Source organism: Cervus elaphus, chromosome 3 (assembly GCF_910594005.1).
Source record: "Cervus elaphus chromosome 3, mCerEla1.1, whole genome shotgun sequence".
Classification (NCBI taxonomy): domain Eukaryota; kingdom Metazoa; phylum Chordata; class Mammalia; order Artiodactyla; family Cervidae; genus Cervus; species Cervus elaphus.
The window spans coordinates 41,757,156-41,781,278 of NC_057817.1; the positions used below are offsets into that span (position 1 = coordinate 41,757,156).

Genomic DNA, 24,123 nt, shown 5'->3' on the forward strand with positions numbered 1-24,123 from the left:
GTGTTGTTCCATATGGGAGGAGAATGGGCAGATCATGATGGGTGAGAAACAGTGCAGAGGTTGAGGAAGTACTGAGCTGGCTTTGTTTTCTATTCTAAATAGAATAGCAATGTGACCATGATCAGATAATCTGCTTCTGTTGACCTCACTTTCTTCAAACGAAGGAAATTGAACCACATGATCTATAGCTTTGTAGAATTCTGATTCTGGACATATTTGAAGTTGAAAAACTTACCATTACATATCAGTTCATTAAAATAATCTTATATGCCTATAGAGAAGACCTGTCTGTAAAATATAGCAGAAATGTTGAAGGACCTAAGAGGGCTGTAGGTAAATAAATGCTCTGAAGGTCCAAAAGTCTTCTTGAAGGAGGTATCATTTTGGCTGGCTCCTGAAAAGTAGGGAAGGGTTTGAAAATGGGGATATAGGGGCAAAAGGAGATTCACGGTTCAGAAAATAGTCATAGTGCAGAGGTAGAAATACACAAATTAGAGAAGAACAAACCCAAATAGTCCAGTTTCAAAGTGCGGGTCCTATCGAGGGGTAGTAAGGAAGACAAAAATGGGAAGAGAGGATGGGACAGGATTCCAGATTGGGTGCTAAGTGCTGGGCTGGGTAATGTGGCTGTGACATCCACTATTGGAGGGGTTCTAAGGGCAGAGTTCCTGCTGATGGCCTAGTTTTAAGCCAAGCCTACAGTAACTGCAAGAGCTGTAGTAAATGCAATGAGCTCTTGCATTATCTCCTTCCTGGGTTCCCAAAGGCCCTGATTCATCTGGATCCATTTTGTGTTTTGCATTTGCACCTTTGAATCTTAGAATTCCAGAGCAGAACCTGTCAAGGTTGTTACACCCCCAGTGCTTTTCTTTTCACAGATGAGAAAGCTGAATCATAAAGAACTTTAGGAACCATTCACCTAATCAGTGATAGTGAGAAGGAGACCTCAGACCCCCAGTTTCCCAGCCCAAGCCCTTTTTACAGCCCTCCAACAGAAGTCACTGCTGTTAAACCAAAATTAAGCCGAGAGAAAGCGATCTGGACTAGGAGTCAGAAAATCCTGAGTTTGGTTATCTTTCACCAGCTTTCTTTATAATCTTGAGTGAGAAATGGTATCTCCCCAAGCTTCAGGTTCCAAATCCCTAAGTAGTGTCATAAGTTTCTGATACTGGAGAGGTTAGAGATGGTCAAATAGAATCATGTTTGTAAAAGTTGTTCACACTTACAAATCACCGTATAAATAAAAGAAACTCTTTTCATCGGAGAGACTCTTTTCAATGTCCAAAGCTGCAATACACTGTCAACACACACCAGCTCCTTCCCTTCCACGTAATACATGCTGACTGCTTGTTACTCTCTGAGGACATTGCATAATACCTCCACCAATAGTCTGTTATTCCTGGAAGTACCACTTTTGGCTTGGAAGGTGTGTTTTAGACATGGAAATTATAGATGTGGTTGATCAATATAATCTTGATGATATTGAGGAGATTGTACTTAGACCTGGGCATGAGTTAGAAGGAGAGGGGAAAAGGTCAGAACAGTTTGTCACGGCTGGCTAATGCTGGTACTGTTTCAGCATTATTACAGGATGTGCCCAGATACTTCTGGGTTAAGCAAATCTAGATTTCTTTTTTAAGGGAAAAAAGAGTCATTCATTCATTCTCATATGATTTAAATTAACCCTAGAAAACGTTTTCCCATCTAAACCTATCCTGTTACTCTCAGTAAACCTACAATCTGGGAAACTTTAGGACAGAATGGGCTCAAGAGGTTGCCCAAGCCAATCTTTAACTTCATGCCTGGCTGCTGTCCTGCAGATCCCCTGAGAGCTGGTTCTCCAGTCTCTGCCTCAACCCCCTCAGTGACTGGGAGCTCACTACCTATGTGGCAGCTCATACTCTAGATGTTAGAAAGTGATTTTTTGTTTCCACGCTGCCCTGTGACTTCAGCCTACTAAGCTCAGTTCTATATTCAAGAATGTAAACCTTGAGATGATAGGGACTTATTCTTTGCAGTATATCTAGCTCCTGGACAGGTTCTGGCACACAGTAGAGGCTCAATAAATATTTGATGAATGATGCATGAATGCACGAAGCCATTCTGCCTTCTGATTTCATAATTCATACCCTCCCCTACACGCATATCGACCAGATGACCACCCTGTTTCTCCTTGAAAACATTCTCCAGTCAGCCCTACTGTAGCCAGTCACTAATCTGTGCTTAAATAAATTGGTTTTCTTTTCAGAATCAGCATTCGGGCTTTCACCCAGCTATTTGATGAGGACCTGAAGGAATTCACAAAACCACTCTATTCAGACACGTTTTTCTCTTTGCCCATCACCACTGAGTCAGGTAAGGCTAACCTTTCCATCCATCTGACATAGTCTGCCAACCACCACATCACCTATAAAAGCCTCTAGTAAGAGGCTAGACCTCAGACTCCCTGCTTCCCAACCCAGGAGAGACCCAGGGACTTGGCTGATGGTGGGAGGATCATTTATTTTTGCTTGGAATGTAACCTTTATATGATCATGGATTGATGTGGATTAGAGAAATTGCACAACTTCTGTAGCAGAGTGGACTGAAAGGAGATTTATCTTGTAAAGAAGGTAGAAAGAGGTACCAGATTTTTTTTAATCTATTAAAATTGAATTTTTTAAAAAAAAATAGTGGATGAAGAACATTCAAATCAAGAGCTGACACAGGGCGAAACAGAAGTAGGTATAAAAAGCTTTCAAGTTGTAAATGGGAATGTGTATATGAAACATATACATAGAAATGCATAGGGAAAAAAAGACTAGAAGGAACTTTTTTCCTTTTGTTTATTATATGTTGCTTTTACATGATAAAAAAAAAGTGTTAACTTGGCTTTACATAAATTTCTGAAAGAAACTTCTCTAAACTGTGCTAAAAGGAAAGCCTGAATAACGTTGTTTTTTAGTCGCTAAGCTGTATCCAACTCTTTTGCGATCTCATGCACAATAGCCCACCAGGCTCATCTGTCCATGGGATTTCCCCGACAAGAATACTGGAGTGGGTTGTCGTTTTCTTCTCCAGGGGATCTTCCTGACCCAGGAATCGAACCTGTGTCTCCTGCATTAGCAGGTGGATTCCTTACCACGCAGCCACCAGAGAAGCCCCTGAATAATAATAGTAGCTAATATTGACTCTTTGTCCTCTCTGTGGAGCTGCAGTTTTAAGTGTTGTGCTTAGAATAATTTACCTAATCCTCACTATGGCCTTTTGTGGTAGATACTATTACCATCCCCCATTTTAAAGGTGAGGATTTGAGATACCAAGAGTTCATGTAACTTGCCTAAGATAGCAGAGCTGGGTTCTAGCACTTTCTGCCTGACCTCTTAACTTCTGCACTGCACTGATCTGGAATAGTTCCAACATGCTGAGAATAGATTTATTTTTTAGCACATTGTTCTTTGGTACCATTATCTGCCCAGCCTTCCCCTGTACCCAGCCTTTCACAGTGCTTGGTCTCAGGAAGTTCTTCTTTAGAGCTAAAACAGTCTCTCATGCTGCATGACAAAAGATGACTCAGCCTCACAAACACTCCCATCTATTTATGCCAAATATAGGATAATCTCCCACTTTTCAGACCAAAAAGGAATCAGAACACAGTTAAGAGAATTTAGATGTGTTTGCTTACAAGTTAATATTAAGAATGGGATTTGTAAACATTATTCTTCCCTATTTAAATAATTGTTATACAACAAAAATTGTACGTAGTCCAGTAAAGAAAGATAGTAAACATATATCCAAAAAAAGGAATATTAACCACCTTAAAAGAAAGATGATTATGTTGATTTGTTAAATCTTGAAAATCAACATTGAATAAACAAATCCAAGTGCTTAAAGTGCAACTTCAAAAATGGATTACTCCATAGACCTAAATGTAAGAGCTAAAATGCTCCAACTTTTAAAAGAAAACATAGGAGGAAGTCTTTGTGACTTTGAGTTAGGAAATGGTTTCTTAGCTATGGCACCAAAAGCACAAGCAGCAACAACAAAATAGATAAATGGGACCTAATTAAAATTAAAAACTCTTGAGCTTCAAAGGACACCATAAAGTGAAACAAGATAACCCACAGAATGGGAGAAACTATTAGCAAATCCTGTGTCTGATAAAGGTCAAGTATCCAGAATATATAGAACACTTACCACTCAATAATAAAAAGACAACACAATTTAAAAAATGGACAAAGGGTACAAATAGACATTTTGCCAAAAAAGATACACATAAGTCCAATAAACTCATGAAAAGATGCTCATCATTAGACATTATCATAACTACAATAAGATACCACTTCACACCCACTAGAATGGCTATCATCAAAAAGATAATAACAAGTGTTAGCAAGGATATGAAAAAATCCAAACCCTTATACATTGTTTGTAGAATGTAAAATGATGCAGTTTCTATGGAAAACATTTTGCAGCTTCTCAAAATGTTACACCTTCCTCAGCAATTCCACTCATTAGTATATACCCATGAAAAATGAAACAAAAATTTGAATATGGAGATTCATAGCAGCATTATTCAAAATGACCAAAAAAAGTAGAAATACCCCAAATGTCCATCAGTGGCTGATAGCTAAACAAAATATGGAATATTATTCAGCATAAAAAGGAATGAAATACTGGTACATGCCACAACATGGATGAACCTTGAAAACATGCTAAGTGAAAGAAGCCAATTCCAAAAAGCACATGTTTATTGCTTAATTTATACGAAATATCCAGAAAAGGCAAATCTATGAAGACAAGGTAGGTTAGTGGTTTCCAGGGTCTAGAGAGACGGAATGGAGAATGACTGCTAAGGGGCATGGGGCTTCTTTTAGGGGGTGATTAAAATATTACAAAATTGAATGTAAAATAATTGAATTGTACAGTTTAAATTGGTGAATAGTATGGTATGTGAATTATATTTCAAAAAAACTGTTTTTAAAATGGGCTACCTTCTTATAAACTCCCAGTGACAATATCAGATCATTTAATAAACATGGAATTTCATTAAAATAATTGAGCAACTCACTGGATTTGCCAATGTCCCAGATGCTGTGTAACAAATGAAATAGCATATTAACCTTGGCAAACTCCTGGCCTTTACCTCAAGTGCCCCAAACTGTGCATACAAGCACAAATGAAGTCCCAATTAATTATAAGCTGAATATCATTAATTTCAAAAATATAATGACCAACCCACCATTACATAGTAGTAGCTCATGTTTCATCTTTTCAGCTGTATACTCTAAGCTTTAGATAGTAAAAGCCTTGGGCTTCCCTGGTGGCTCAGTGGTAAAGAATCTATCTGACAACCCAGAAGACGCGGGTTTGATCCCTGGGTCAGGAAGATACCATGGAGACAACCCATTCCTGTATTCTTGCCTGGGAAATCGCATGGACAGAGGAGCCTGATGGGTTACAGTCCACAGGGTCACAAAAAGAGTTGGATACAACTTAGTGACTAAATGACAGTAAATGCCTTAATGTGGGCATCATTCAGATTCTTCTATAATAACATCACTGGGGAGACGGGTTCCCATAGCTCTCTTATTGGTTCTTTAATAACACTAATTTTCCCACCTGGGTTTCTTGTTGCGCTCTGGATCCTGTAGAGCCTCTGTTTGGAGTTATTGAAGGTGTGAGTGCTGGTCTGTTCTTAATTGGCATGCTCGTCGCTGTTGTTGCCTTATTCATCTGCAGACGGAAAGCCAGGTGAGTACAAAGTTCCCTTTGGTGATTGGGTTTTAAAGATGCAACTGAAAATGCTCTTTTGCCTGAAAAGTAAGAAGGGAGAAATCATTTAATTTCTCCAGGTTAAGTCACTTTATCTCTTAAGAAAAACAAGAGTCAAACCCTAAAACCATGACTCACTTGTTTGCATACCATTGCTGAGCCTTATCCTTACCAAAGGAATGAGGGGCCATCTGTATCCTCATTTGAATGTGAAATAGCTCCTTTGGCACAGAGAAAAAAAAATGTGTATGTGTGTGGTTCAGTCACCTTGTGAAGACAGAGATGTCTATGAATTATGTTTCCAAATGCTTTTCTGAACAATTCTGAAAAGTATGGGTGCCATCTCAGTTTTGTGGTTCCTACACGCCATGGTAAGCTAAGAAGGAAACAAAAAGAACTAAACATGTGTGGCCCCAATGCCATGCCCTCTTTCCTTAGGGAATTTCTTCTCTTTGGCACATTGTCCTCTCTCTTGCAGTCGTGTTTGCATCTAAGGTTTACTGTGTGTGTGTGTCTTTTTTTTTTTTTTTTTAAAGGAAAGCTTTATTGAGAGTGTGGGAAGTGATTATGACCTGTAGCCAAAAACAGAAGACACATCTTCAGCTATTGCAAAGATCTGTTTCTGAGTGGGGAAAATCTGTTTCTTTATGTTCTTCCTCCCTGCTCCCTCCCTCAAAGGGATGTTGGCTGAGTGTAAGATATACATGTACTGAAAAATCCATATTTGTACAAACATGCACACTCTTACCATAAGTGGAGAAATCTGGGCTTCCCTGATGGCTCAGTGGGTAAAGAATCTGCTTGCAAGGCAGGAGACACAGGAGACTTGGGTTCAATCCCTGGATTGGGAAGCTCCCCTGGAGAAGGGAATGGTAATCCACTCCAGTAGTCTCGCCTGAAAAATTCCATGGACAGAGGAGCCTGGCAGGCTACAGTCCACAGGGTTGCAAACAGTTGGACATGACTAAGCAAGCCCAGCCTTGCCATAGACAGAGAAATCTGTTTAAATTATTTCATAATCAAAATATCAGTCCTCTCCCTTATGTTTCAGCCATGGTCGAGAAAGGCCCTCTGCTCGTCTGAGCATTCGTCGGGATCGACCACTGTCTGTCCACTTGAACTTGGGCCAAAAAGGGTGAGCACATTTTCCTTCACTTTATTTACTGAAAGAAGAGTTGATTGTCTTACATGAAATTTGCTAACAAGATCTTTCTACTTTTGGCTTCTCTTCACAGTAACCGGAAAACTTCTTGGTAAGAAAGAACTCATCAATTACTATATTGTCTGCTTTTGAAATATCACTGGGGTTGGGTAAGGCATTTTCTCCTGTTCTTCAGTAATTTTCTTCTCTTTCTGTTATGTTTTTAACCATAGCCCAATAAAAGTAAATCAGTTTGAAGGGCACTTCATGAAGCTGCAGGCTGACTCCAACTATCTTCTATCCAAGGAATATGAGGTACAACTCAGATGCAATGATATTTTAGCATCCCTGGTCCTTAGCAAGAATTTCCTTTCAGCCTTCACTGTGGAATCACAGCCCAATTGGGCTCAGGAGTTAGAATGGCACTTAGGGTCTCACCGAGTGTTCTTTTATGCCTGAATCCATTCCCTGCACAATATACCACCTAGTCTCATAAGCCAGTTTGATCTCCAGAATAACTGACAAAGTGCTACCCAGATCGGATGGAAAGAAAGAATTAACAGACTTCAAATGCAAACTGATGCTGTCAGTTATTTAACCTGGCCTTTTGCTTGCTTGGGAGATAATGTGGTTGGGTGAAAAGTGCCCAGGCTTTGGATTCAGTTCCCAGCTTTGCAAACTGTGTGACCCGGGGCAAGTGAATTATCCTGCCTGAGCCTCATCTGTAAAATGGAGGTGAGACTACCTCCTCTGGGGCTGTTGTGGGGATGACAGCCGATGCCCATGGTCGAATAGGAGACATTCCACAAATGCAGCTAGTGTAACATACTGTTAGATTATTATGTATCTCAGGGACTGTCCAGTTTGCCATATTCTATTTCACATTATCCACATGCAAACTTATTTTTGACCTTACAGGACTTAAAAGATGTGGGTCGAAACCAATCATGTGACATTGCACTCTTGCCAGAGAACAGAGGGAAAAATCGATACAACAATATATTGCCCTGTAAGTTTTGTGTTGAAATCTGTAATACTGCCTTCCTCTCACCATTTCTTTCCTTTTTTTATGATTAAAAATGGGGCTAAAGCAACATGCTATAGCTGGATATGGGAGATCTGAGGCTAGAAATGTCTTTAAAAACAAATGACTTTGACGTTACTGGACTTCTCTCCAGAGGGTAACAACCAGCTGAAATTCTGGCTATAAGAGAAAGACCTCTTATGCTGTTGACATTTCATCACATGGTCCTGATGCTTCTCCTTGGAGGGTTAAGAGCTGTAACAGGGTTAACAGTAAGGGTCAACCTTGGTTTACTTAAAATCTCTAGTTAGCAATTATTTCATAAATAAAGATATATATTACATATATTATTCTTATTATCCTTACTCAATTGGGTGAGGCAATTGAAGGTAGCTTTTCTGAATTGTATTCATTACAACAATGAAAAGGAGCTGGCCACTCCATCAGACGAATGTTGTTAGTGTTACAGAGGGAAGCACAGATGGGCTTAGAAGAGCATTTGGCTCATTTGCTTGTATGTTTCTGGGCCACTTGTGCAACTCTGTGTGAGCTTCACCTGCAAAATGGAGCTGAGACTGTCTGCCGTGTGGGGTTGTGGTGGGGGTCAGAGCTAATACATGTCTAATGCAAAGCATTCTGTAAACAGTAGAAAAATCACCCCATGGCTCACTGATACATCTTTCTCAATAAACTTCCTTCCAGATGATTCCTCTCGAGTGAAGCTGTCCAACGTGGATGATGACCCGTGCTCTGACTACATCAATGCCAGCTACATCCCTGTAAGTGAACCCGGGGCCAAAGCAACTGGGATGAGACTTTGACAGGCAGTTATGCTGGAGACAACTCTCCTCCAACACACTCCCACTGTTCTCAGGTCCGGAACCATGGACTTTTTAGAAGGAAAAAAAAAAAAGGCCATGTCTGATTGCCATAAAATGCAGGCTGTCCTAGTCAATCACTGCTAAGGCCCAGCTTTCACAATAGCTGTAGTCACATAGGATTATTATGGGCCCAGGAGGCATTTTCAAAGGTCATTTCTTCTCTGCAGCCCTTAGTCAAGATTAGAGCTCCCTAAGGAAGCTGAATCTCCACAGCTAAGGCTGCCTAGCTAGGGAAGCTAATTCAAAGTTATTTGGATTTTTAAAAACCACAGACACAACTCAAAGGTTGTGTCAAACCTCTGGACTCAGATTCTGGCTAGCAATTCACCAGCTTCCTACAGCATCTCCAGTGGAAAATGCTTCAGGTCAGGTAGACCCAGTTTGAATCCCATCTCTGCCCCTTGCTGACTCTGGGATCTTGCGCAAGTTTTATCAATCCTTTGGACCTTCATTTCCTTTTCCAAAAAATAATAAGGATAATATTTACCTTAAATAATCCTACATTTACTCCATAAACACTATATGCGTGGATGCTAAGTCGCTTCACTCATGTCAGACTCTGCGACCCTTATGGGCTGTAGCTCATCAGGCTCCTCTGTCCGTGGAATTCTCCAGGCAAGAATACTGGAGCGGGTTGCCATGCCTTCCTGTGACGCCTGCATTGCAGGTGGATTCTTCACCACTGAGCCACCGGGGAAGCCCTAAACACTATATAATGAAGTGCTAACTGTAAGTTGGACATTGTGCTGTGTAAAGAGAGAGGGTCCAATGGAGTCCTGGGGCATCAGAAAATGACAAGGTGATGCCCTTGACAGGATAGAGCAGTTCTTCACCAACATGAACGCACACCCACATCATCTGCAGGTCTTGTTAAAATGCAGCTTCTGATTGGGGCTTCTCTGGTGGCCCAGTGGTTAAGACTGTGCGTTCCACTGCAGGAGGAGTGGGTTTGATCTCTGGTTGGTGAACTAAGTTCCCACATAGAAGAAAAAAAATGCAGCTTCTGATTCAGCAGGACTAGGGTGGAACCTGGCATTCTGAATCTCTAACACGCTGCCTGATGATCCCCTGATGCTGGTCTGAGGATCCCTCTCTGAGTAGCAAGAGGCTAGAGGTTGCCACAGGAGCTTCTGGGAAAACATCCTCCAGCAGAGATGAAGAGAAAGGAAAGTTCAGCAGAGCAGGCAACATGCTGAGACTTGGAGGATAAATAGGGATTCGCCAGACGAGCGGCTGTGTTTGGGTGGGCGGGGTGGGGGTGGGGGTGGCAGAGGTAACGGAGCAGAAGCCCGAAGGAAAGACAAGAGGAGAAAGAGCTTCAACTGGGATCTGCAAGTAACACCGTAGTGTTGCTGGAACGCAGAATGTGTGGGCGAAAATATCCTAGCTCATAGAGCTATGGTTATGATTCAGTAAGATCTGTGAAAATCCTGACCCACAGCTTGTTATGGGTTTCCCTTGTAGCCCAGTTGGTAAAGAATCTGCCTGCAATGCAGGAGACCTGGGTTCAGTTCCTGTGTTGGGAAGATCCTCTGGAGAAGGAAATGGCAATCCATTCTAGTATTCTTAGCTTGGGGACTCCCATGGATAGAGAAGCCTGGCAGGCTATAATCCATGGGATCACAAAGAGTCAGACACAACTTAGCAACTAAACCACCACCAGAGCTTGTGATAGGGTAGATGCTCAATAAACAGTGGGTTCTCTTCCCCTCAGTTTCCCTTGCATGGTATCTCCTACCAACATCCCAAAGCCAAGTATCCCAAATGAGTAAAACTCTTCTTTGTTAAATAGGGCAAGAGCCTCATCAACGTCAGTTCCTCAGACAATCCACGATGTGTATACACACACATAACTGAGGGTGAAGTGTTTTCTAAATTATGGCCCAAGTCCTCCGCTGCCTTTAAGAATAAACCCAACCTAATAAAAAAAGGCCTTGGCTCTTCACAATAGGTCAGCATTCCGGCCTTTGTCCTTCCTGCTCCCGAGCCTTGCCACGTGTTAGTATCTCTTTTTCAAATCAGGGACCTGGCAAAGACTTACGTCTCACCTAATCTACAGCGCTAAGTCCTTTGTTTAGAGTTCTGAAGAGGCCCATTGTTTCTGACTCCCCACATTGTAAATTCATTGCAGGGCAACAACTTCAGGAGAGAATACATCGCAACTCAGGGACCTCTTCCCGGCACCAAGGATGACTTCTGGAAAATGGCGTGGGAACAGAATGTTCACAACATCGTCATGGTGACGCAGTGTGTGGAGAAGGGCCGAGTGAGTACCCGGTCTTCCTGTCATACTGACCTTGCTTTCCACCCCTTGGATGGAATTTGACTCCCCGCCCCGTAGAAATGAAACCCCGTAGGGACTTTCCTGGCTGCCCAGTGGTTAAGACCACGCCTTCCAATGTAGGAAAATCTCTGGTCAGGGAGCTAAGCTCCCGCATACCAAACAGTCAAAAAACCAAAACATATAACAGAAGCAATATTGTAACAAATTCAATAAAGACTTTAAAAATGGTCCTCATCAAAAAAAAAAAAAAAAATCTTAAAAGAAACCCCATGGAAACCAAGTAGGGATCATACAAGAACACTGTTACTGAGTTAAAGCCACTCGGTTATAGAAAGCTCTGTAGTAAACCCAGGTGATACGCTGTTCAGATGCTGGGTCTGAAGTTTCAGTCAAAGATGGTTCCACTGAACAAGTGGGATCATCAGAAGTGTCCAGGACACAGAAGGATTACCTGGCCTCTTGTCAGCACCATCCTCTGTTGTATGGGGAGAAGAGGTATGTTGGCAGAGTCACTGGCTCTACCCCTAATTTCAGGAAGTAAGGAGTAGTGAATTTTAGGCTGTGTCTGCAGACACAAAGTAAAATAGTTATCTGATTAAATGGTTTATATGGTTATGTTGCTGGTTAAAAAGAAAGATTACATGAAGTTCCCAGTGTCTGTGCTCAATAATTATATATGTTCACAATACTCTTTCTCCTGTCTCCACCTGTGAATGTGATCTTAGCTAAATGTTCTGACTTTTCAAAGATCACCTGGCCCATTTCATTGGATCCAGGTTGGAACAACATAAAAACATGGACAAAAAAGGGCCAGGGAGATGGTGCCTTCATCTTCCCAGCTAGATCTTTCTTCAGAAAACAAAACAAAGCAAAACAAACAATAAAAGAGCACAAGAAATTGTAAGACATGGTTTATGTGCCCATGAAATTGAAAGGCTGAGGAAATCAACAGAAACTGAAGCCACAGAACATGAACCTGAAAGGGAAATGAATCTAAAGGTGTGGGATTTGCCCCTTGACGATGTCTCTCCCTCACTGGGAGCAGAAGCCCAGCTTGAGCCCTGCCCATGAGCAGGTTAAGCCAAAGATGGTCAAATTGCTTTAGCAGCTGACCCTGGTTTCCGACTCAGGAAGACATTTCCAGGAGGGAAAGTTCAGGTTCATGGTAGAAGCATGTTTCCAGACTCACTTTTTTTTCTGCCTGCCTTCCTCTAGGTAAAGTGTGACCATTATTGGCCAGCAGACCAAGATTCCCTCTACTATGGGGACCTCATTCTGCAGATGCTGTCGGAATCCGTGCTGCCCGAGTGGACCATCCGGGAATTTCGGATATGCAGCGTATGTTTGTTCGTTTGACTTCATTGACTAACAAAGCTGGGAAGATGAAGTGCGTGCTAAAGTCGCTTCAGTCGTGTCCGACTCTGCGACCCCATGGACTGTAGCCCGCCAGGCTCCTCTGTCCATGGGTGGCCTCCAGGCAAGAACACTGGAGTGGGTTGCCATGCGCTCCTCCAGGGGATCTTCCTGATCCAGGGATCGAACCCATGTCTCTTCTGTCTCCTGCTTTGGCAGGTGGGTTCTTTACCACTAGCGCCATGCAGGAAGATGGAGAACGCCTGTGAATCCCATTTCTGCTGGTTCCCTCTCCTGTAGTTTGGCTCCTAGGAATCCCTGCCTGGGCACGGTGGTCAGCGTTGAAGGTTTGCCTTGAGCCGTTCCCCTTCTTACCACTCTGCTCTTCCAGGAGGAACAGCTGGACGCACACAGACTCATCCGCCACTTCCACTACACGGTGTGGCCAGACCACGGTGTCCCGGAGACCACCCAGTCCCTGATCCAGTTTGTGAGAACCGTCAGGGACTACATCAACAGGACCCCCGGGGCCGGGCCCACTGTGGTACACTGCAGGTACCCTTCCACCCAGAGCCAGCAGGATGGCAGCCGGGTGTCTAGGCCTGGGGAATGGGGTGGGTGGAGGGTCTGTGTGCCCAACCAGGCTGCTTGGGCCCGGGGGGTGTTCTTCCACCCTCTTCCACCCACTGCTCCCCAACCTCACTCCTTCACAGTCTCTTCACCTCCCATTTCTCTCTCTGGCTCTCCATCCTTCTCTCCCTCTTGCTTTTTTTCCTACTGTATCCAGTGCAAAGCTCTTATGTGACTTCCAGGTCCCTCATCATTGGGCCCCATCTCACCCCTCAATCCAAGTTCCCAGAAACTCACCTCCCCCTCTAGCTGGGGAGGAGACTGCTCAAGCTCATCCTTGCCTCCTGCCATTCTTTCTGCTTGGAATGGCCCCCTCTCTCTCCTCCACCTGTATAAACCATAACCAGCCTTTAGGATCACAGCTCTCAACTTCCCACAGAGTCGCATTGCCATGTGTGGCAACCCAATTTTGCTCTTAAATTTCTGTTCTCTCTTGACTTCTCTTTGCTTCAGCCTGTACAACCATAAAATCAACCTAACAAGCACTCTCGCACTCTCTTTCTCCCTGGGGAGCCTAGTGTTTAGCTAATTAATGTTTGCAGAAACACTTGGATAGCCCTAACTGAATGGCACTAATAAACAGCAGGGAATTGCTACAGTAAGAGAAATGTCACATGTACTTGTTTTCTCCCAATCTGCCCAGCCCCCTAGGAGCCCTGCTTTTATATGTCATCGGAACCATGATGCTTTTTATAGGAATGTGAGACTTTCAAGAGTTTCCTGCCTTCTGAAAATGGCAGGCATGTTCACCCAATAACACTGAAAACCTGTTTTTCTTTATCTTATAAATACATGCATCAAAAAACCCCAGGTTATGCCATCACTTTAGGGAGCAATTTGACAATTCCTGGTGAAGCTGAAGGTGTTCATACACTATAACCCAGCAGTTCTGCTTCTAGATATCAATCCTCGAGAAACCCCACACGTGTGCACAATGATGCTCACTGCAACGCAATTTGTAATAAAGAAAAACTGAAAACAATCTCATTGTCTATCAGTAGGGAACGGTGGCTTATGAACTCTATAAAAGAAATTATGTCTACATATAACAAATGTAGACAAATCTCAAAAATAATATTGAGTAGAAAAGTTGACATAAGAATACATAAACCTTGTTTAGTACCATTTTAGTAAATTTTGGACACACATTAAATGAGTATATTGTGTATAGACTTACATGAATGTAGGAAGAGTATGAAAGCATGCTTGAAAATGATACACAGCAAATCCTTACCCTTGATGGGGTGGAGAGGTGGAGGAAGGAAGGAGGAAAGGATGGAAGTTCAGAACCCTGGGTTTTATTTCTTTGAGAGAGCACATTAAGAGAAAGAAGTGTCCTATATTCTCCTCTAACTTGGAAGGGAAGGGAAAGGAAAGATTGTGCTAGAGTCATTGGATACAGTCCAGAAAGTCCAGTTTAATGAAAAAAGTGGTCTTTCTTCACTCTCTTTTCTAGTGCTGGTGTGGGTAGGACTGGAACCTTTATTGCATTGGATCGAATCCTCCAGCAGTTAGACTCCAAAGATTCTGTGGACATTTATGGAGCTGTGCATGACCTAAGACTTCACAGGGTTCACATGGTCCAGACCGAGGTAAGAGTTCAGCTGAAGGACACACATCACCCTGTCTGTCTCCCTCCCCCCACAAATGTTCAGGGCTTTAATCTGATAAGGGAAAGAACTGTGACTCATTAAGAGGAGAAAGAGAATTGAATACTGATGTTTCCTAAGACTTTATTTTAAAAGAAATTTCAGTGACCTTGAGGATGATGTGTATCCTTATCTTTACTGAACTAGTTGTCCATCTTCTTTAGGTCGGTAGGAAGAAAGATGAATTTTTTTAAAATCAATATATGAACATGGGGGGAAACCAGCTAGTTCATCTTGAAGATCATTTTAAGATAGGCTGGTGGTTGAGCACAAGAACTTCAATTAGTAAAAAGGAAGCAGATTCTAATCTCTTGTCTCCTCCAGCCCACCCCAGCTGCACCCCCATCTCTGGAGACACTAAAGAGTCTCCACATTAATTGTGCTCTCTACATTAATTGTGGAGGATAAATGCTTGCATTTATATAGTCCTTTGACATTAACTGTGGAGGATAAATGCTTCCATTTATATAGTCCTTTGACATTTACAAGGTATTTCTAAACAGGTCATCTCATTAGATTTTCTCACACACACACACACACACACACACACACACACACAAACATAGATAAGAGAGAATTATTTTCCATTTCCAGAATAGAAAATAAGTTCAGAGGCTAAAGGACTTTGCACAGCTATGAAGTAGCTGAGCTGGAACTTAAACCCTGTTCTAGAGAATCACAAGTCCCAAGTCCTAATTCCCAAGTCCCCTGGCCCACAGCCTCAGAGTCAAATCTGTGTCCCCATACAGACCAAACCCATCCCTCCCCTGCATCATTGCCTTACCAATTCTCTTCTTACCAATTCCAAGTTCTCTTGCCCTTCTGTTTCCCAAGTAACTGTGCAAAATCTTCTATTTTTAAAAAAATGCCTATGCTCAGAAAGGTGACGACTTCTGTGTGCGACTCTGTGCCCTGGTAGAGTCCTGGGACACATGAAAACTGTGCAGGTGGCCATGATCCACGAAATGGAGATGTGCCATAGCAAAGGCTCCCCTTGAGCTTTTTGAGCCCCCTATTCCTGAAACCACTTTGACCCCCAGATCCTCTTCTTGTGCAGAACATATTCATATCCTGCAGACCCTCATATTATGTAACACATTTGGGAGAATACTGTCATCATTGCCTCCTATGGGCAGCGCCCACACCCAGAATCTTCTATCCCCACTGTCCTTTCATTGTAACAATTATTGCACTATATTTTAAATATTTTATTAAGTACTTTTTAAAAAAATACATGAAAGTAGGGAAAATAGTATAATGAATTTCCATACCCAAACCCCAGTTTCTGCAGTCATCCAGTATTTATAGCCCACATATACTGTTCCCCTATCCCATGACTTACTGGACTGTTTTAAAGGTACTCCTACTTATCACATCATTTCATTCTTAAATACTGTGTATCTTAAAACATACATATTTAATAGTATATATTCTACATATTATTAATATTATATATTTTATTCCATATATATTTTACAGTTATATATTTTTTTTAAGTTAAAGACTTGTTCAAAAATCATGACCACAATACCATTATCATGCCTGACAATTTTAATCATAATCCCTTAATATCATCCAATATCTAGTCAGTGTTTAAATATCCCTAATTATCTCAAAAATTGCTTTTTACACTTGGTTTGCATTAGAATACAAAGTCCATACATTGCATTTAGTTGAAGTCTCTTCTAAATTTCTTTTAATCTATAATAACCCTCCCTCTGATTTGTTTCCTGTGCCATTTATTTGTTAAAGAAATCAGTTCATTTGTTCCATAGATTTTCCTACATTCTAAATGTGGCTGACTGCTTTTTCATAATGTATTCTATTTTTCATAATGTAAGGTGATATGATCCTCTATTTTCCATAATTTTTGTCAGCAGTTCATTGGCTCTAGAGGCTTAATTAAGTCTCAGTTCCTTTTTACCACCACATGCTTCCTGGGTGGTACTGAGTACTTCCTGTTGCATCCCATCAGGAGGCACTTCCTGTTTGTGTCTCTTCCCTACACTGATGAAACTGACAATGACCATCCACTATAACATTTCCAGTCAGCCTTTCACTTAATGGTTTGGGCAGGCACTGATGACCACTGTCTAATTCTGTTCTTTCATTGTGTTGTAGAATTATATCACATTATATAATAATTGTTTTCCTTCAACTTTTTGTACAAGACTACAAGTTCCTAGAGGGTAGGAACTTGTTTCCTTTGCTCTAGTCTCAATACTCTTTTTAAATCTATTAAATGAACAAATATCCTACAGTCATGTTGCTAAAAAGTCAAGGCATCAACGTTCCATTACAAATTTGTTTTCATTTTCACAAACTCAAGAAATACTTAATTGTGATTTGGGGAGGAGGAGATCATCACATTATAAATAAGAGGTGTTGGGGGTAGGGGGCTCAGGCGCCATTGCTATTTTTAGAGGCTTCTTGGGCCATGCATCACTTCTGTACACCTGCCCAGAACTCTGGAGATGCATTTTGGCAAAGAACAGGCAGTCCCACCCCACTATAAATATCACTGGCTGACATCCAGGGCCGGGGCAACATAATGTACCAAAGCTCTCCCTCTTCCCCCTTGGACACAAGTCCTCTTTCACCTATTCTTTCCCCTTCCTCCTCCTAACCTCTCTGGGGATTCTGTGGTTCTTATTCTAAAGCCTGACTTTTCACTGTTCGAGTTCCCAAGAGTCTCTACTCAAGGCACTACTCTTGTTTCTCCCCATCTTCATTCTTCATATTTCTTCCATTCCCATGGCTTCAGGAACCACATACCTGCTCAGTTCTCTCAGATCTCATTCTCCTTCCCCATGAAGTACCTGCTTCATGGACCGTTCCACCAGGAAGTCTTACAGTCATCGCACCTCCAACTCAAAACCAAATTCATTATTCATTTCTTTAAAAAACAAACAACAGAAGCACTTCTGCCCTTTCTTCTTTTAGCTTCAGGTGATGGTGTTGCCATTCATCTTGACCTTCATTTGTTTGCCCAGGCTGGGGATCTGACTGTTCCCACAGACACGTTTGAGCAATCATTAAGCCCTGTCCACTCTCCCCAGAATCCTTCTCCTTGTTCTAGACTCTCTGCCCTGCCTGGCCCTTCATCACCTCTCAGAGAGCCTTCACAGTAGCCTGCTCGTGGGTCTCCTGCCCCCAGCTTCTGCCCTCACAGTTCTTTATCACCACTGCCACCCACAAAGTGCCCTGTCACGGTCAGCTCCCTGCATAAAAGTTGTGGAAAACTCTTCATTGCTTTGAAATGATTTTCAAGTTCTCCAGAACCTGGCTCCAAGTTACTTCCCCCACCCACCCCCACTCTTTTAGGGTCTGCCAAAATTAAGGAAGTTTTCACTCTCTGGTCCAGAATCAGTGATTCTTTTGATCATGTTGAATGAAGATTTCAATAAGATAGAAATTTTCTCTTTCCTTTTTTCTCTATCAGCAAAATCCCAAACAGTATCCAGATGTTATCTGTCTTGCTTTAAGGCTCTGCTGAAGGTAGGCTCCTTCTACAGTCTCAGACACTCAGAACCCAATACTGCTCATTCGGACCTGAAAGTGAGGGCAGAAGGGTGCAAGCCACAGCTGAGCCCCTGTGGGTGATGATTCCAGCCAAAGAAAAGGGGCATTCTGACATCCCTTGTATTTCTTTTCTGGGTCCACAGAGAGAGTCAGCATCAACTTTATTCTGCTTTATTTGGGAGACAAAGGGGTGGTGGGGCTTCCCAAGTTTTGATCAGTACATCAAAGAGCAAAGGCCTCTAAACAAGAGACATTAGACAAGGGATTTGTGAGTGTGACCCTCCTCCTTTTAGCCTAACTTGGGGCATGTTTCCTGCCTGATTCTGAAAGAGACACTCAAACGCACTTGTTAAAGAAAAAGAGCTGATAGTCACCATCTGTCAATGTCATCTGCTTCCTGTGAGGAGGAAACGGTGGAATGTTATGGGACTCAGTGCACATTTGGGGGATTCTCCTGGGAGTTTCCCGTGACTTATGCACCCTACCTTTTAACTACACTAGACTGCTCACAGTTTCCAGAATATATGTACACTTTTCTGTTATTTATATCATTAGAATGTCCCATTTCTTTGCTCAAATTCTTAACAAATGTCACCTTTTCTCTCTAGCTCTGTATTTTCCCCCTCCAAAAGTGAACCTGATGGCTTCTTCTCATGTATGAAGCTTTATATACAATTCTGTCATATGTTTATCACCTTACTTGTTCACATACCTGCCCCTCTGCTAAACTGTGTACTCAGAGGCCATGAAAGGCTCTAGGTACAATCCTATAAATATTATCTCATACTACAGATATTGGTGAAATTGAATGGAACTAAGGCTTCACCAGCTCGCTAGACAGAGGGAAAAAAATGAGCTTTTATGATGTGAAATTCATACATTAAACTTTGTCTACTTTTCATTAAGAATAAAGTGGGGAGCACATTAATAATCTGAAAGGTTTTAGGAGTAATCATTTTCGAAGGGGTATTCTGTTGGGAAAAGAAGAATTTATATTTAAGACAAGGCAAATTAATGAATATTAACTGGTTTCAAAGCCCAGAGTAGATTATTGTTGAAGAACTTACTAATAACGCATAGCATATAAGAGCTCATTCACAGCCAAACTCCAAGGTCCCAAACTCCTTTAATATCCCAGTAGAATTGAAAATGTGATTTATGCTTTGGATGGGAGAAACAGAAGTGTCAGCCTCTAATTTGGTAGTTTTCAAGGTGAGGAAAATGACTGCCTATACAAACAACCATTTTCAGGAGAGGACCCTTCTCGAGTTTTCAAGATCATAAGATACTCATAGCAAGTAAGCTGAGTTTGTGAACAGAATTGCAGAGAATGGTTATCAATATTAACACAGACGTCACTTATGATTGGTTTGTTTCTTTGAAATGTTCTAATCTAATGATTATACCAGACCTATATGATGAGTTCCCTTGAGTAGATGACCATGCACTCAGGGACAATGCCTAGTGCCAACACATAAAAATAAATACCTGTCCACTTTTAAAGATCATTGATGAAGACAGATTTATAGTCTCCCTGTGTGTCTCAAACCTTGAAAATACTCTAAAACTGACCACATGGATCACCTTAAACATAGAGTCTAGGAATGTTTTTTGATATCCATCTAATTGACAGCAACACAAAATCTAGTACAAATCTTTAATGGTCAAAAGAAGTTCGCTGTAGAAGAGACCCTTGCCTCCTTGTTTTATAGATGCAGAAACTGAGATCCCTGTCTAGGCCAGCTGGTGGGCAGAGAGCCCAGAGTCCTCATCTGAGGAGTGCCGTGTCATGAGAGCCCAAGGCTGAGCACTAACGTTACACGTTCATTCCCTTATCAGACAGCCTGGTTGGTCATAAGGAGAGGAGCCCAGTGCACACGTTTAGCTGCCTGTGGCTGAGCTTCTATGGTCAGCGAAGGTCTCTATGGTGTCCTTTTGGTCCCCAAAACACTGACTCTTCCATATTTGTTTCTGAGTCAAAGGTCGTTTCTAAACCACAGACAAGATGCACCACGCTCCTGCACCCAAATGGTGATTTAGGGCAGTAACAACCAACCCATATCATTGTGCCCTGGTAAATGGCACAAACAGACATCCAGAGGAGACTAATTGCTTTTCCAGCCTAGAAGAGTCTGATTAGGCTTCAGAGCAACACAAAATCTGTCACTTTCTCACACAAACATAATCATTGGGTTGGCCAAAATGTTCATTTGGGTTTTTTCATAACATTTTATGGAAAACCCCAAACAAACATTTTGGCCAACCCAATATGCTTTACGTGCTTTCATACAGGTTGAAATGACAATGCGCTGAATTGCTCCACGACTCTTTTTATGAAAATAATCTGATATATGACCAAATTTCATGGCTTAAAATTTGGCTGAAATCTAATTTTGTCTTGTTCTTTATAACTCACTTTAAACATTACATTTGGTTAACTTCTTGCTCAAATTCTCATGCAAGGAAACTTGTCAAAGCAGATTAGAAATTTGAACTATAAGAATTCTTATCTCTTTAAACAGAACCATTATCCACAGACTGTGAATAAAAGTATTTCAAAATGTCACTCTATTTGTAAAGAATTTAAGCATTTCCAACAACTAAAATTTTAAGAAAAACTGCACAAAGGAGAACACAACTTCTCCAAAGGGATAGCAAAAAAAAAAAAAAAAGTAGTTCCCAGATAGCTGACAGGTAGGGCTATTCTCACTGTGTAAGCCTTCTTAATGAAGTTCAAAGAGGGAAGTGAAAAAGCTGGCTTAAAATTCAACATTCGAAAAATAAAGATCATGGCATCTAGTTCCATCACTTCATGGCAAATAGATAGGGAAGAAGTGGAAGCAGTGACAGATTTCATTTTCTTGGGCTCCAAAATCACTGTGAATGGTACTGCAGCCACAAAATTAAGACACTTGTTCCTTGAAAGAAAAGCTATGACAAACCTAGATAGTGTATTAAGAAACAGAGACATTATTTTGCTGACAAAAGTCCATATAGTCAAAGCTATGGTTTTTCCAGTAGTCATATATGGATGTGAGAGCTGGACCATAATAAAGGCTGAGCACTGAAGAAATGATGTTTTCAAATTGTGGTGCTGGAGAAGACTTTTGAGAGTCCCTTGGACAGCAAGGAGATCAAACCAGTCAATCCTAAAGGAAATCAACCCTGAATATTCATTGGAATGATTGATGCTGAACCTGAAGCTCCAACACTTTGGTCACCTGATGCTAAGACCTGACTCAGTGGAAAAGATCCTGATGCTGGGAAAGACTTAGGGCAGGAGGAGAAGGGGTCAGCAGAAGTTGAGATGGTTGCATGGCATCACTGACTCAATGGACATGAGTTTGCGCAAACTCCAGGAGATGGTGAAGGACAGGGAAGCCTAGCGTGCTACAGTTCAGAAGGTGACAAAGAGTTGGACATGACTTAGCGCCTGAGCAACCACAAAGCCTCTGTGGTTTTCTGCAGTAAGCCAACATCTTTGAGATTCTTTAATGAGTCAGACTCAGATACTGAGAACCAAGATACGCACATCTATTGTACAACCTCTTTTTTCTCACCATACCACCCATACCTAAAAAGAATCAAACAACACAGTATGCAGTGACATTATTTTCACATTCAATAATGCAGTGATTTTAGGTTTCATCTAAGAAAATTGATGTAATGAAAAAAGCATGAAGTTTGGGCTCACATACCCGGATTAAAATCCTAGGATCTCATGTCTTAGCTGAGTGACCTTGGAGAAGTTACTTATTTTCTCTTAGTTTCTATTCATATGGATGATTATATCTACTATATGAGGTTGTCAAAATAATTAAATGAGATAATTCATATAAAATGCATAGCACAGTGGCATTTATTTTGTATATTTAATAACTACTTGTGGAGGACCTACTATGGTTAGACATAGTTGTTGGCCCTCATAGGACATATTCTAAATATGCATGTACCTAAAAAAGATGAATAAACACTGCCTTTCTGCCCTTTTTCATCATTCTCTTCTCTGTGGTAATAGAAAGTAGTCACCTTTCTACATGCTAAAAGCCACTAGTGAAGCATTATCATGAAATTTGCTAACCATTATAGAATCCCATTACTGTTGAGGTTTGGTGAGAGTCCCTTGTCTTTCTTTTTTATAAGTATCTTGTCTTTTTAAAAAATTTTTTAAAAACAATTTTATTGGAGTACAGTTGATTTACAACTGTTGTATTAATTTCAGGTGTATAGCAAAGCAAATCAGTTATATGTATACATGTATCCACTGTTTTTTAGATTCCTTCTCATATAGGCCATTACAGAGTATTGGGAAGAGTTCCCTGTGCTTAATACAGTAGGTCCTTATTAGTTATCTATTTTATATATATATATAATAGTGTCCCTCAACTTTTTTATGCTTTCCTCTGAGAATTTGCCTTCCTCTGACATGTCTTCTGCTTTTTCATAGTGTCAGTATGTGTACCTACATCAGTGTGTAAGAGATGTTCTCAGAGCAAGGAAGCTACGGAGTGAACAAGAAAACCCTTTGTTTCCAATCTACGAAAATGTGAATCCAGAGTATCACAGAGGTAGGAGCTTACTGCACTTCTTTATAAGTTTATTTAGCAAAATACAGTCTATCTGGAAGCCATTAAAAACCTCAAGCTTTCCCAACACGTATTGATCATCTCTTCTTCTCCCCAAAGGTTTGAGGGAAAGGCCCTCAAAAAGTGGCGACAAGGAAGAGAGGCTGAGTGGGGAGGGAACCCCCACAGTGGAGCACAGGTTTCATGTGGTATCTCCTCCTAGGCTTGGGGTGCCCTCTGTTCAGGACTTGGCTTAATATTTCTAAGGAATAAGGCCTACTACTAAAGAGGATGCTTTGAAATAGCAACTGGGAATTCAAATTGTAAAATCCCATTGGAGAAGAACTTGGCCAGATGTATGACGGTCCTTAATATGTTCTTGTCACCCAGTATTTCTACTACCACCCTAAGTACTGAAAAAGCTTTATGTGTGAAGCCTTTCATAGTTAAAGGTCTGAGTGAAAAAACATAAATGTTCAACAGTGGAGGTCTAAGCATACCATGGTACATTCACTGAGTAGAACAGAATGCAGTCATTAAGAATGATATTTTTAAGGATATTATAATAGTATAGATTTTCAAAAAATAAAAAGTAAAAAAAAATAGTATAGATTTTCTCATAAATAAGTAAGAAAAGCAGAATGTTAAACAAACAAAAACAGCGCATAAGGGGAAAAAAAAAAGACTGGAGAGAAATTTGCATGCTCAGTCACTCAGTTGTGTCCAACTCTTTGTGACCTTGTGGACTGCAGCCCACCAGGCTCCTCTGTCCATGGGATTTTTCAGGCAGGAATACTGGAGTGGATTGCCATTTTCTCCTCAAGGAGATTTCCTGATGCAGGGATCGAACTGGTGTCTCCTGTGTCTCCTGCATTGGTAGACCGATTGTTTACCACTGAGCCACCCAGGAAGCCAGAGAGAAATAAAGAAATATATCACAGTAGTAAATCAGATTTCTCTGAGCAGTAAAATAACATATCATTTTTCTTCCATTTTATGTTTTTTCTAAATTTTATAGAACATGCATGTAACATGTAATTTTTAAATGAAAAATTCAGTAGAAGAAAATATGTAAACTTTGTAAGGCACTGCTTTGATCAGACAATAATTAATTGACATATGAAGGGTCTGCTTTTTCCTACTCAGGACCATCATTAAAATCTATTTTATCACACTGGCTAATTGCAAATTTGAAGTTACATTGTAATTTATTTCCAGCTAACAAATTACCTCAAAACTTATCAGCTGACCTCTACATTTAGTATGTCATAGTTTCTGTAGATCAGGAATTTGGAAGGGGCTTAGCTGGGTGGTCTAGTC

The 24,123-nt window shown here is 41.1% G+C and overlaps 1 protein-coding gene across 2 annotated transcripts in view; it reads left to right on the plus strand.

Moving 5' to 3' along the window:
* PTPRB (protein tyrosine phosphatase receptor type B) overlaps positions 1 to 24,123 on the plus strand; it is a 122,092-nt gene that overhangs the window by 91,694 nt on the left and 6,275 nt on the right. For both annotated transcript variants that reach the window (XM_043887097.1, XM_043887098.1), the window contains 12 exons: positions 2,249 to 2,355; positions 5,634 to 5,733; positions 6,806 to 6,889; positions 6,990 to 7,007; positions 7,129 to 7,210; positions 7,814 to 7,904; positions 8,622 to 8,698; positions 10,932 to 11,066; positions 12,300 to 12,422; positions 12,829 to 12,992; positions 14,524 to 14,659; positions 22,686 to 22,806. In XM_043887097.1, the coding sequence (XP_043743032.1) occupies positions 2,249 to 2,355; positions 5,634 to 5,733; positions 6,806 to 6,889; positions 6,990 to 7,007; positions 7,129 to 7,210; positions 7,814 to 7,904; positions 8,622 to 8,698; positions 10,932 to 11,066; positions 12,300 to 12,422; positions 12,829 to 12,992; positions 14,524 to 14,659; positions 22,686 to 22,806 (1,238 nt within the window). The remainder of the gene's footprint in view (positions 1 to 2,248; positions 2,356 to 5,633; positions 5,734 to 6,805; positions 6,890 to 6,989; positions 7,008 to 7,128; positions 7,211 to 7,813; positions 7,905 to 8,621; positions 8,699 to 10,931; positions 11,067 to 12,299; positions 12,423 to 12,828; positions 12,993 to 14,523; positions 14,660 to 22,685; positions 22,807 to 24,123) is intronic.